The 13,956-nt window shown below is 40.3% G+C and overlaps 1 protein-coding gene across 1 annotated transcript in view; it reads left to right on the top strand.

Annotated features, from left to right (window-relative positions):
- Mep1b (meprin A subunit beta) overlaps window positions 1-11,856 on the top strand; it is a 29,578-nt gene extending 17,722 nt beyond the window's left edge. The window contains exons 11-15 of the mRNA XM_013157073.2: window positions 2,655-3,098; window positions 4,539-4,718; window positions 5,831-5,957; window positions 6,783-6,987; window positions 9,137-11,856. Of these exons, the coding sequence (XP_013012527.1) occupies window positions 2,655-3,098; window positions 4,539-4,718; window positions 5,831-5,957; window positions 6,783-6,987; window positions 9,137-9,151 (971 nt within the window). The 3' untranslated portion in view covers window positions 9,152-11,856. The remainder of the gene's footprint in view (window positions 1-2,654; window positions 3,099-4,538; window positions 4,719-5,830; window positions 5,958-6,782; window positions 6,988-9,136) is intronic.
- Window positions 11,857-13,956: the final 2,100 nt, after the last annotated feature.

Raw genomic sequence — 13,956 nt, 5'->3', positions numbered from 1 at the left:
CTAGCAGGATTCCCTGGAGAAGAGAGGGATATGGGCTGATGTCCAGATGACTCTCTGCTCTGCATCTTGCCCTCTTGGTTTGATGGACTGAGCAAAATGTGTTATAAGACAGATTCACATTGTGCTATGGTATGCTATATCCCCTCTATTTAATGAGAAACAATCTGAAATGCAAATGCTATTTTTCTTTGTGAACACCTATGAACAGTCAAGTTCCTGGTCTCATTGCAGAATATGCACACATCATGCATAAATTTTTTTTTGAGACAGGGTTTCACGGTGTAGTTCAGGATAGCCTTGAACTCGCGTTGTGGCCCAGGCTGACTTCGAATTTGCGGTGATCTTCCTGCCTCAGCCTCTTGAGTGCTGGGATTACAGGCGTGAGCCGCCACATCTGGTCATGCATACATTTTATTGCTGAAGTTCTATAAAACATAATTATGTTTTGCAGATATGAAAAGCTTATAAAAAGTCCCCTGCATGTTATATAAATGTCATGATTGATTTAAATTAATAGCAATGTTAATTATTTATATAAAATTAAGTAGGCTTAGAAGAGCCTTCCCATTAGTGATCAATAGTTACATCATGGGTAGACAATAACACAAAGGCACCTGAGAGGCTTGCTTAGGACAACTTGAACTTGGTAATACTGAGAATAATGAAATAAAAGCTCTCATAGAAGGTTCTTGTTCAGTGTAGGGTGAACCCACAGGCAATAATATTTTTTTAAATTTTTATTTTAAAAAGGATAAAACCAAGGAAAATAAAACAATAGACTCAATCAAAATAAACCAGAATAAGTGACACAGGACTTTCAAAGCTTATGAAATTAACAATAGTTACCACAATGCCTTTGCTATCTTCAAAATAGCTGTGGATACTACCTTCGGACATATTTAAAACTCAACAGAACAGAATAGAATAGAAACAAGAAAAACAAAACAATGAATGAAGTAAAGGACTTCAAAACAAGCCAGTAGTAAAATAGCGGCTTCCATAACATGTCTTGCTCTTTCAGATAGCTGCTCCTGCCATCAGAGTTAACACAAATAAAACAAAAGAAAATAAACCCCAACCAACAAAACATGAAAATGATGTGGTTTCTGGACAGGAATCTCCTCCCTGTGGGGCCAGGTTCTCTCTCTCCAAAGCCCACAGATGGTGCTGACTATAGGGAGAGGCTTGGGTCTGGCTCTCTCCAAGCCGGCAGCCCATGCATGGTGCAGGTTTCTGGGCAGGGATCTCCTCCCATTGGGCCTAGTTCTCTCCCTCCACGGCAATAGCATTTTGTATAAATTAGATATTTCTGCCTTATTTTCAAGTAATTGTACCAGTTTAATGGTACTTTCTCATTATGTACTAATATGTTTAAGTGTTTAGTCTTTGTGTTAACTACTAGTTTGACATAAACTCCTTACCTGTTGTCTGCCTGGAGGCTTCCGAAGAGCTTTAATGTAGTACTTTATATTGAAGGAGGACACAAGGAATAATGCGAGGTGTCCTATTGTGTGCTGCCAGCAAAGGGTGTAGGACAGTGTGGAGGGACTGTTTAGAACTTTAAATGGTACAGGCAGCCCACTGTGGCACACATGCCATAGATTTTCCATCATTGATCCAGGAGAGTAAGTGAGGAAGTACAGGTTGGCAGAAAAGAGGTGACACCAAGTATCAAATAATTAGCGTTGAGTCACTAGTAAGTGATCTAAGCACTAACAGTAGAATGGGCATCTTCCAGGGTTTGGTTGTTTTCCGTTTAATACCTCCAAAGGCTGGCTGGAAATTGTGCAAATGAAGAAAGTCAGTCAGCTGTGGTGGTGCCCACTGGTAATCCCAGCACGTGGAACACTGAGCCAGACAGATTGCAGTGAGTTTGGGGCCAACCTGGACTACATAGTGAGTTCAAGGTCAGCCTGGACTACATAGTGAGACCCTGTCTAAAAAAAAAAAAAAAAAGTCAAACTATGGGCGTGTTATAGAACGGTTTGGCTGTAGTGAACTCATTAGGTTATTAACTTGTGTAGAATGGCAGAGAACTCACAAATGGAACACAGAATACTCATAAGTTACATGCTGTGGCTCGTTCACCTTTCTGTTGCTGGGACAAAACACCTGACACCGGTTACTTATTGGAGAAAAGGTTTATCTTGGCTCATGGGTTCGAAGGGTTCAGTCGATATTTGGCTGGCTCCAAGGCAGGAACATCACGGCAAAGGGCATGGTGGAAGAAAACTGTTCACCTCATGGCATCGGGGATGAAAAGTGAGAAGAGTGAGCCAGAGAGGAAGAGGCCAGGCACAGACCCAGGCTCTAAGGTCATTCTCCCCTGCTCCACCCAGACACACCCAGATGTGTGTTTTTCTAATCTCTTAGATGTCTCTCAAACTAATCAAGTTGATAATAAAGACTAGCTATCTCTGGGTGACCTGTCTGAGAAACAACTGTATAATTAGGTATTCCAGAGAACAGTTTGACCTTGAAGAAATACCTTGATGTACATGATCCTGAGCTGAAGAAGTAAGAAAACCATACCTCAGACCTGTAGGAGTCAGTAGCTCTGGGTTGATCATTTATCTATGGTGGTTGGAACTCTAAGGTTGGCTTGCACATGACATAATCCTTTGTCTTCTTTGAAATATTGACTCTTTTTGCAGAAATACCCATGGGGAGCTGGCAGCTCTACTACGTAGCGTTGCAAGTGACCAACAAATTTCGAGTGGTGTTTGAAGGACGTCGGGGAGCTGGTGCCTCATTGGGCGGTCTGTCTATTGATGACATCAATCTTTCAGAAACACGGTGCCCTCATCATATTTGGCATATAAGGAATTTCACACAGATCCTTGGCAGCCCAAATACAGCCCTCTATAGCCCTCCATTCTATTCTCCTAAAGGTTATGCTTTCCAGATTTACTTGGATCTACGATCTTTGACTAATGTAGGGATATATTTCCACTTGATCTCTGGAGCCAATGATGATCACTTAGAGTGGCCATGTCCTTGGCAACAAGCCACAATGACACTCCTGGATCAAAATCCTGACATTCGACAGCGTATGTCCAACCAACGGAGCCTCACGACAGACCCATTTATGACCAGTGGTTTGTGATTTATTTTCTTTAATGCTAACGTGTAGTCATTGTCTGTGGAGGGACAGATTTGGGAGGGAGAGGTTGCACAGATGGTTACCTAGGAAATTTTGAGTCTTGATTCTTAAGAATAGAGATATTTAGGGGCAAGCTTTCAATAATTGAGGAGAAGGTCTCTAAGGGGAGACAGTTAGAAATGTCATCAAAGACTGGAAAGTAGGGAAGTTAGTGGGTGTATTCCTGAGAATTGATAACCATCCCTGAATTTCCAGTGTTTTGCAAGGAGTGTTGGGTTTAGAGTCTGGCATACCTGGGCTCAAATCCAAGGTTTTCTTCTCGTCAGATATATGACCCTCAGAAAACAATCTCTTGGATTCTGCTGTCCTCCACGCAAAACCAGGGTAGGAACAATAATCCCACAGATTTGTTATGAGGATTAAAATGGAACAAGAATGGAAGTGTGTTGGAAGGTCCTGATAGGGACTGTCCCTCGGGTGCTGCATTCTCCTACCCATATGTTCCCTTGTCCTGCCGCTGGGATTCTCAGACAGAATTCAGCTCTTTGCTCAGAAGGAAGATGTTATACAGGTATACCAGAGTGTTAGCGGAGAGTGTAGAAATGGGTTATATCTTCTTATTAAAGTGCGCTGGAAGATTTATTAACGGCAATACCTTTCCAGTCTCAAAAGGAGCAGTGCCCAACAGGCAATAAGAGCATTCCTAATTTTAATAATCCTTTGTCTCTGGCAACCTAATAAATGAAAACATAAATTATGGCAAGCTATTATTGCCAAAGGGGAATTTTATAAATGAAAAAGATGGACCAAAGTGGCATAGCAAATAAAAGTGACATAATCTGATGAGAAAAACACATACAAAGGGAATTTTAGAGATTCAGAGTTTTTTCATTCTTTTTCAAAATTTCTGTCCCTCAGTAACCTTGAAAATGATTCAGGGTCAAAGTGGGTTGGTATGACTTTCCAGATGCGGTGTTTCTCTCAATCTTCCTTTCCTGGACGACTTTGCTCTGTTAGGTGACTAGTTCAGCCAATGAGATAAATTGTTCTATGCTAATGTTAAAAACTTCCTTTAGCAATGAGTCGTTTTGACTCTGTCTGTCATTCAGAAGGCCACTCAGACAGGATTCTAACAGAAAGAAGGGTGGGTATACTGGCTAATAAGTACAGGTAAGATATCCTCCCCCAGGGAATCTTTGATACCTCTTCACTCATAGTGTTAGTCCAGTCCTTCCTGCCAGGCAATCTCATTTCCTTTAGGACAGTATAAATGAGCAAGCTCCAGCGATTTGCCAGGGAATACATCACGGGTCAATAACATCATTTAATTATTTTGAGCTCTATCCTAATTGCGTTTCACATTGCCTGTTCTTTCCTACCACCAAAAGCTATGATGATGCTAAACACAATCCATTAATATAAATTGCTTTTTCAGATAATGGAAACTATTTTTGGGACAATCCTTCTAAAGTGGGAAAAGTGGCTTTTTTCCCTAATGGAACTCAGTTTAGCAGAGGTGAAGGTTATGGAACCAGTGCCTTTATAACTCAAGAGAGGATGAAAAGCAGAGACTTTTTAAAAGGAAATGATGTTTTTATCTTATTGACAGTGGAAGGTATGTAAATAAAAGTAGGCTTATATAAGTTAGATTTTTTTTATTTTTTTGGCTGTGGTCATTGATTATTTAGTGTTGTTTTGGGGTTTATTGCTAGATATATTATAGGATGTGGGAGGAAATGGATATGTGGAAGAGGTTTTTTTTTTTGGCACAAACCACTAACAATATGAAAATAATTTAACATGAAAAAGTGAAAGTTCTAGGATAAAAAAATTTAATCACTACCACGTGAAACAATAGTGGAAACCTTCAGGCTGGAAAATTTCAAGTATAACTAATATTCCCTAGGATTATACTCTTGGATTTCAGAAATAAAAATATGACACAAGCATGTAAAATTAAAATATAAATAGGCTGTCTCTTCATCTACATATATACACACATGCAAAACTGCAAATGTGTGTACACTCAAATATCTTGGCAGTAATAACGTCAGCCTGTTTTTTAATTTTTTAATTTCTTACTTGTGGCAACCAATATTTATTTTTGAGCAATTGTGTTGGTTTCCACGTTTTATGTGGTAGGATTTTAACTCATCTACCATTAAAGACCTACTTGCCTCTCAGTGAATCAGAAAGTGGTATTTAAAAAATAATACTTATCAAGAGAGAAAACATGATATGCAATTGAGAAAAAGTCATATTCATCAACTCTCTTTGGCCCACTTTGGATCAGAAGCAAGGCCAGCATAAAACAGTGGAGAGATTATGATTTCATCGTTAGAGCCCCCGGGATACGCCTTGAAACTCTGCCATCTTATTTCAGGCAGCAGGAGACCCATGACCTTGGGCAGGGTCCTTAACTGCTTTGCACTTTGAGCTGTAGTTTCCTTCCCCGTCTTTAGAGAGTTGTTGTTAAGGATCTGTGCCTTCCAGAGCTCCCCCAGCCCAGGCAAATACACAATTTAGTTGTAGCCCCAGCAGCAGGGCCCACCTTCCCTTGGCCTATTTGTTACTCCACTGCCTGTGACTGTCACTGGGCCAGGCATCAAGATTATGTCCTTTTCTCACAAGCTTGAAATCTAAACATCTTCTGTTCGAAACATGAAGGCCTAGTGACTTCTAAAGCAAAAGCTGATTTCTCTCCTGCTCCCCTCTCGCCCTCCTTAGACATATCTCACCTCAGTTCTACGTCACCTCAGCCAGCCCCAACCTCCACTGTCCTGGACCTTTGCTCAGGATTCACATGTGAAAATGGTGGCATCTGCATCATCCAAGATGACAAGCCTGAGTGCAGGTAATGGGTCACTCAGGGGAGCTCTCCCGGTTCTTCTGTTAGAGACTTTACTGGCAAATGTAGGCTTCACTGTCAGTAGTTCAGAGGAGGGAAATTGATCAGTTCTCCTCTGGGGGGCCACTCACAGAATATCTAATGGTTCTGTCATACTAGGAACTGAACACAGGGCTTTTGCATTGAGCTGCATCCCCCGGCGTGCTCATTTGAGACAAGGTCCTGTTAAGTTGCTCTGTTGCCTAGGCTAAGCTCAAACTTGTAATTTTTCTGCCTCAGTTTCTCAGAGTTCTGGGATTACAGGCAATCACCACTATGCCTGGCTAGAATTTATTTTTTTCACTCCATTTGGGACTTTGGATAGCTATTAAGGGCAATGAAGTAATTTATGAAAAATTAGATGTTATATTCTAATTGCCTGAGAAGTCCTTATGGGTAATGTATTTTGTTAAGTCTTTACAGCAGTCTCATCTTTTTAAGCATGACTATCTTTATTTTCTAAATGAAGATACCAAAATTCTGAGAAGATCTTGGCCAGGGTATAAAGGTGGAGAACTAAGCTGTATTTAGAATCTACGCCACCTCCCTTTGCTTCTCCAGATCTGCTGTCTTAGGCTCAGGTTAGGAATAATTCCTTTTTTCCTTTCCATGGCTTCTGCCTGGCCTCCTGGTGCTGGTCACCATCTCCTCCAGTCTGGGAGTGGGTAAGACAGTTGTATGGATCAGCGACTTATAGGTGATCAATTGACTAAAGGTGATCAGCAATTTTAATGGGCAAGATTCCCAGAGTTAAAAAATCAACATATAACTGAGTCTCATCCATACATATAGATGTCCCTCTGGGGAAGACTGGTGGTACATGGGAGAGAGGTGTGAGAATCGAGGCTCCAGGCAGGACACTGTTGTCATCGCTGTTTCTTCCACTGTGGCTGTGTTCGTCCTGATGCTGATTGTCACCCTCGTCAGTGTCTATTGTGTCAGGAGGAAATATCTTAAAGGGACAAGTTCCAAGACAGAAAATATGACTGTGGAAAATGTAAGTTGAATCTGTTATTTGGTTATTTAAAAGCTATTGATAAAGTCACATGGAAAAGAATTAACACATTTATAATACCATTTTTTTTTAACTTTTTGCTTCTCATGCTGGGGAAACTGATTTTAGACTATGAGTTCCTATTACCTTCAATCTAAAATAATGGTTCTGAACCTGGGGCTCATGGAGTCTCCTTGGGGGAGTTTGTTATCTTCCTAGAACTGTATCCAAAACTGAGTGTGGTTGTGCATGTTTTCTTGGGACGTGAGTGGCCTCTGACCCTCCTGAAAGGCACAACTGGTTTTGCCTGCAAGTTCCTTCCTTTCTGCTAAGCTGGAGAGCTGGTTCTAAGTGTCTTTGTTTTAAAGGTGTTATAGCAGTGGTAGAGCTCAGGCCTGCAGGAAGGGGGTGCAGGTGCATTTGGAGGGGGAGCTTTTCCATAAAGAAAGTTCCAGCTAATTCTGGCTTCCTACAAAGTAAATAATCTAAGGTAGATTTTTAAAGTTTTGCCTCAGGTAATCTCTAAAATGGCAGTAAACTCTTGAGACTTCCCTGTTTGAGGCAGGTTGCTGGGCAGTAGCTTCCGAGGTGGATACATGGGCACCATGATTCACTGGGAATAGTGCTCCTGGACTGGGTGGGCCAGGCTGGGCTCTGTAACCTGCCCTGGCCCAAGGAATGGGAACTTTTGTACTCACCACATCTACAGTGGAGGGGCATAAAATTGGGCAAGGTCACAGCCTCTGAGGAAGGGCATTTCTTGTCTGAGAGCCTTCAGTTTTGAAGGGTAGGACTCGAGCAATGTGCCCTGGTCTCGAGCAGGTATACAGCCCTCGTGAGTACAGATTGCACAGGCAGACTCATCTTCCCACCAAAGAGCACAAAGAAAATGGCATAAAATCTCAACATTACTTAAAAGTGAAGTTTAAACATTCCTCCAGTTCTGTTTCATTCAAATCACATAATTACTACTGAAACCAGTGAGAAAAAGCACATTCTATTAGAATATTCTGAAGATAAGATGCCACCTTAGCTAAAGCAAGGGTCTCACCATGCAGTTCAGGCTGGCCTTGAACTCACTTTGTAGCCCAGGCTGGTCTCAAACTTGCAATGATCCTCTTGCTGAGGTCTCCCAAATTCTGGGATTACAGGCATGAGCCACTATGCCCGGCTTCAAAAATATATTTTCTTGAGAAAAATTATTATTCAAGGCATACCATCATACTGCCTCTCATTTTGGTATTTTAAGTTTAGAATGTTTGTTTTTTACAAAGCAATAGAAAGATGGACAGATGGTTACTGAAGAGAAAGCAAGTGATTCTATTCTCATTTACTCTTGTCCTATTTCTCTAGCATCAGGAGAGATGTTGTCTAAAGCTAATCATGAGGTAACAGAGCAATTAATCCACAGACTTATTAGAAAAGTACTTAAAATATATGCAGGTAGTTTTGCTTTTAAACAGCTGTCTCCAGCTTTTTTTTATGGTCAGAAGGGACAGATGAGCCAGTGCAGGACCTGGTAGTCACTCTGTCACAACGAAGATGGCAGGAGGGTTGGCGGGGGACCAGTGAGCTGGGTGGAAGGGACAGCCAGAGGAACCTGGAAAAGTTACAGCTATTGTAAGGATGCCGACTTAATTGGTGAATATTGGCAAAAATTAAAAAGTGATTAGAAACGAAAGAGAAAGAAGGGTGAGTCAATAGAGTGAGCAAACGATCAGGTAACGAGTATAATAGGAATATTAAGTGGCAGCAAGCGTGTGCACACACGCACACACACACGCACATGCACACACTATCAATATTAGATCTATTTTATCTCTGGGTCATTTAAACACACACCCAAGGACAGGCAATCGATTGGCGTTTTTCCTTAGTCTTGGCATTTCTCCAGTTCATTGGCTGATAACAGATCTTCTAGATCTAGTTTAGATCTTCAGTCAGAACGACCTTCTTTCAGAGGCCAGCACTGCTCCCCCACCATTTTAGCACCCAGAAGGGCCAGGGCTGCTTCTCTGAGACTGCTGGGAGTGTTGCCAGCAAACCACTGATGGGCACTTCATTGAAAAATTAGACCCTTTTATTGTGATTCATTTAGATGACAGGTTTTAAATTTAGAAATTAAGTCATCAATTGTTCTTTCCCCTTTTAGCAATGTGCTTTTTGAAGATGAAGTCAACAGTGTGGCCAGCAAGTAAAATGAAAAAGGATTCTTCATCATGGGATTTCACCTGAACTGTGTTACGACCGCCTCATGCTTCTGGAAATGGATCTTCTCTATAAATAACTGAATGTACTGTGCAACGTTATTGTGGTAAAAGTCAAGCTGGGAAAATCTCTCTGTCTCCACCCTCCTACCCCCACCCCCGTCTCTCAGAGGAACCCATTCAGGCTCCTCTGGAAGTACAGCACTGTCAGTAAAAGGGAGAGCGACAATTGGAGACCACTGTCCCAATTTCTGAGCCTTCTCTTTGGGGCCAGGGGCAGAGGCCTCACAAAGGCCTCCCCAGGTGGACTTCCGAGCAGCATCTCAGCAGTTTCTTGCTGTCCTGTCCTGAGGGAGGGAAGGGGAGAGGACACCTGCCAGTCCTGCGCCATGCCTCTCTGTAACCTGCATCGTCCTGTTTTCTCATCTAACCCTGAGGGTAGAGCACTTGATTTGCATCTGTTGGAGAGCCTTACTGTAGGCAAAACTTTCTGCTCCTCCAGCTGCAGTTCTCAAAGTTTCGGTGTCAGGAGACTTTGTACTTTAAAAAATGAGCAGGAACCCCAAAGCGCTTTTGCTTATGAGAAGTATTGCTTATTAATTGGTATTTGCCTTATTAGAAATTCAAATTAGCAAATTTTAAAGCTACATATTTTTAATCATTAAAAAGAATAAGCTTACTACATATTACCACACATTTTCTATTTAAAAATGACTATCTTCACCAAACTAAAGAAAACTTAATAAAAAGATAAGCAGTGACTTACATTTTTGGGCACATCGCTAAGCTCTGATTTAATAGAAAACAGCTGGCTTGTCATGCGTGGTTCTGCACCCAGCCTGGGGTGGTCTGCTATTCTGGTTGAAGGATGTGAAGAAACCTAGCCTGGCACGGATAGATAGTTCAGAAGGGAAGCAGAGCTGAATAAGAAACTCACATTCAAGGAAAGTAGGAATTCATCCTAATACTTTGTTATAGGGTGAAAAATAGTAATTTCTTAAAGGTTAGTTGCAATTGCAATCTGAACTCTTATCAACAAACTTTTATACTCTATTCAGTAATTTGTACTAGTCTATTTTTTGGTTTGTTTGTATTTGGGACAATATATATAGTTTTTTCTTTGAGACAGAGTCTCACTAACTTGCCCAAGCTGACATGGAACTTGCTATCCTCCTGCCTCATCCTCAATCATGTAAAAATGTTTTATTATCCAGACATGGTTGTGGGACATCTATAATCCCAGCACTCTAAGAAGCTGAGGCAGAAGGATCACAAGCTCCAACCCAGCCAGAGCAATTCAGTGACTTAGTGATCCTGTTCCAAAATAAAAAGTAGAAAGATCTGGGATGTGGCTCAGGGTAAAGGCCTTGAGTTCAATCCCTCGTACTGCAAAAGCAAACAAAACCAAAATGGAACAAACAAGCAAGCCTCCCCACCCTTTTCTAGTAATAGAATTACACTCCATGAAACCTTTTGCAATTGTTTCTTTCTTCCAAGACTTTGCATAATTCTTTGTAGATTCATCCAGGCTATCGTGTGTTTACTTATGTTCCTTTTTACTAGTGAGTATAGTAGTAACCCACAGTACAGGTTTACCACAGTCTGTTTAATTATTATTTTGTTGAAGGACATCCGGATAGTTTCCAATTTTGGGCTCTTGCAAATAGAGCTGCTATAGATGTTTTTGTACAGATTGTTGTGTACATATTAATCTTCATTTCTGTGGATTACATGCCCAGAAGAGCTATTGCTGGGTCATAGGATAGTTACATGCTTGGTTTGTAAAGCAACTGCCCACATGATTTGCTCTGTGACTACAGCATTCCACATTCATACTGATAATAATACCTGAACGATCCGGTCTGTTTGCCTCCTTGACAGCTTTTGGTGTTCTCATTATTTTCTTTTTTGTATTTTTGAGACAGGGTCTCTATGCAGTTCAGGCTGGCCTTGAGCTCACTTTGTAGTCCAAGCTGGTCTCGAACTCGCAACGATCCTCCTGCCTCAGCCTCCCGAGTGGTGAGATTACAGGCCTGAGCCACCACAGCCGGCTCTGTTGTCATTATTTTCATAATAGACTTTATTTTCTAGGGTAGTTTTAGATCATAACAAAATTGAGCAGAGATATACAGATTTTTTTTTCTTTATGCTGTTAGTACTGTGGGTTACATTGATTCTGAATTCTAAACACACCGTATATCCCTGTAATACACTGCACTTGATCATGGTATGTGATTTTCTTCATATGCTGAATTTGATTTGCTTATATTTTGTTAAAGAGTTGTTGTATTCGTATCTCTCAGGGATGTTGGTCTATAGTTTGCTGTCGTTGTGTGTCTTGGTTTTGGCACCATCCATGCCTGGCTTTTGTATCTGGGTACTATTAGCTTCATGAAATGAATCGAGATATGTTCATTCCCTTTGTGTTATCTTTTTTTTAATTTTTAAAAAATTTTATTTTAAAGAGAATAAAATCAAACAAAATAAAACAGAATAAAGCCACTCAGAATAAAACAGTGAAAGTGATACAGGACTTCAAAAGAGGGTAATAGAAAATCAACAATGGCTTTCATCATGCCTCCTGCTATCTTCAAAACTGTAGCCCATACCATCAGATATAATAAAATCAAACAAAACGAAACAGAATGGAATCAGTAAAACAAAACACTAAATAAAACAATAAAACAGAACAAAACAGTGAGAACAATGTTGATTTAAAAAATATGATAATCTCCATATTTGCTATAATGCATATTGTTATCTTCTTAATAGAGGCTCATACTACCAGCTCTAGGCCTGCAAAGTCAATCAGACAGTACAAGCATTATGTTATTTTTGTGCTTCAGTTGCTAAAATGTGGGGCAAGGGGACGGTGTTCTTATCTTCCAGCCTGTGTGTAGTTGGCTCACAGGAAGGGTGAACTGGCTTCTTGTTTTACTCCCAGGACCTGCATGGCTTCTTTTTAAAAAATTTTTAAATTTTTTATCCCTTTGTGTTTTCTTGAAAGCTTGTGCAGAACTGGTGTAATTTTTTAGAAATTTAGTAGAATACCTAGTGAAGCCACTTACCTGAAATTTCTGTTTGGGAAGTTTTTAAAATTATAAATTCAATACTAGTCAATAGTTATAGGACCAGTAAAATTATCTATTTTGTATTTCATGAATGTTTGTTTTTTTGAACTGTTGGTTGATTTTCTCTAAGTTGTCAAATTTATGTTATTTGTGGTGGTTTATAGTGTTTTGGGTATATATCTGGGAACAGAAACGCTGGGTCATATATGAACTCTATATCTAACTTTTCAGGAAATGTCAAACTGTATTTCACAGAGGCCACACCATCTTACATTCCCTCCAGAAATACACAACAATTCCTATTTCTGGTTTTTTTTTTTTCTTTTTTGGTCTTTTTCCTTTTTATCGGTACCGGGGATTGAACTCATGACTGCCTGCTTGCAAGGTAGGCGCTTATGCCGCTGAGCTAAATCCCCAGCCCCAACAATTCCTATTTCTACATAGCCTTGCTGATAGTAGTTGCTTTCCATTTCAAAAAGAAAAAAATAGGACCATCTTAGTTGATGTGAAGTGGTATCTCATCTTGAGCTCAACATTTCTTTTAAACTGTAAATTCACAGTGTAAAAGACAGATAGCAATTTAATATGAAAATACAGTATTTACAATCTCAGCAATCCTGTGAATAAATCACACAAATCACAGGGTCTGGAGGCCACCCTTTAACAGTTCCTCTGGCTGAACTCTTTGCAAGCTGAACTAGTAAACTTTTCCCAGTTAGCAACATTTCCGATTATTTTCCATGGCTACTTCCTTTCCTAAGGATAAAATTTAGGACAGTGGTTAAGACAATGAGGTTTTATGTTAGATGAACCTGGGCTTGAATCCTGGTTCAATAATTTTTAAAATATCTCTTAATTTCTTCAACTATGAAACAGGACACATAATTGGTATACCATGAAATTATTATGAAACTAAATACAGCAAGTATAAAGTCTTTGATACATTGCAGGACCTCAATGAATAGTAGCTATTTATTTATTTTGGTACCGGGAATCAAACTCAGGACTTTGCACTTGCCAGGGAGGCACTTATGCTGCTGAGCTGTATCTCTGGCCCATTCATAGGTAGCTTTAAAAGTGTAACATAATTTTACTTTCCCCTTGTCCCAGGCAAACCTAGCAGCGTGGTCACCCTAATGGAAGGAAGTTGTATGAAGTCATTTTGACAACAGAACCAAAACTGTTTACAAGTACAGACAGTGAAGCCAAATGGCTTGGCTTCAAGTCCCAGCCAGGTGCCCACGAGTTTTGTCAACTCGGAGAAATTTCTTAACCTCTCTAAGCCTTAATTTCCTCACCTCTATAGCACTTAGTAAAAACACTTACCTTCCAGTGGTGTTTTTAAAGCACATATTATATGTAAGTACTGAGAACAGTGCCTGGCCATCATAAGCACTATGTAAGTAAGCGTCATTAGAAGAGAAAATATAAAGGGCTGCTAGAAAGGGGAGGTATGGAAGGAGGAGGAGGACTCTTAGATGAAAACAGCTTATTTTCATGAACTGGAGGAGGGAGAAGAGAAGGGATGAGATAAAGGTAATTTTTAAGTGGGGTCTGGTTAGCAAAAACAATCACGTATGTATTTTTCCTCAACAATACGTGGTTTCAGTGGTTTGCAATGAAAATCCTGATAAGAAAACTGAAACTCTTCGAAGGTTGACATCCTCATCATTTTTTATGTGGAATCATGACCA

This window comes from Cavia porcellus, unplaced genomic scaffold (genome assembly GCF_034190915.1).
Source record: "Cavia porcellus strain 051 isolate PalLab524CR breed Dunkin Hartley unplaced genomic scaffold, mCavPor4.1 scaffold_20, whole genome shotgun sequence".
Lineage (NCBI taxonomy): Eukaryota > Metazoa > Chordata > Mammalia > Rodentia > Caviidae > Cavia > Cavia porcellus.
The sequence above is the reverse complement of the archived record's forward strand: the minus strand, read 5'-3'. Positions and strand labels throughout refer to the sequence as shown.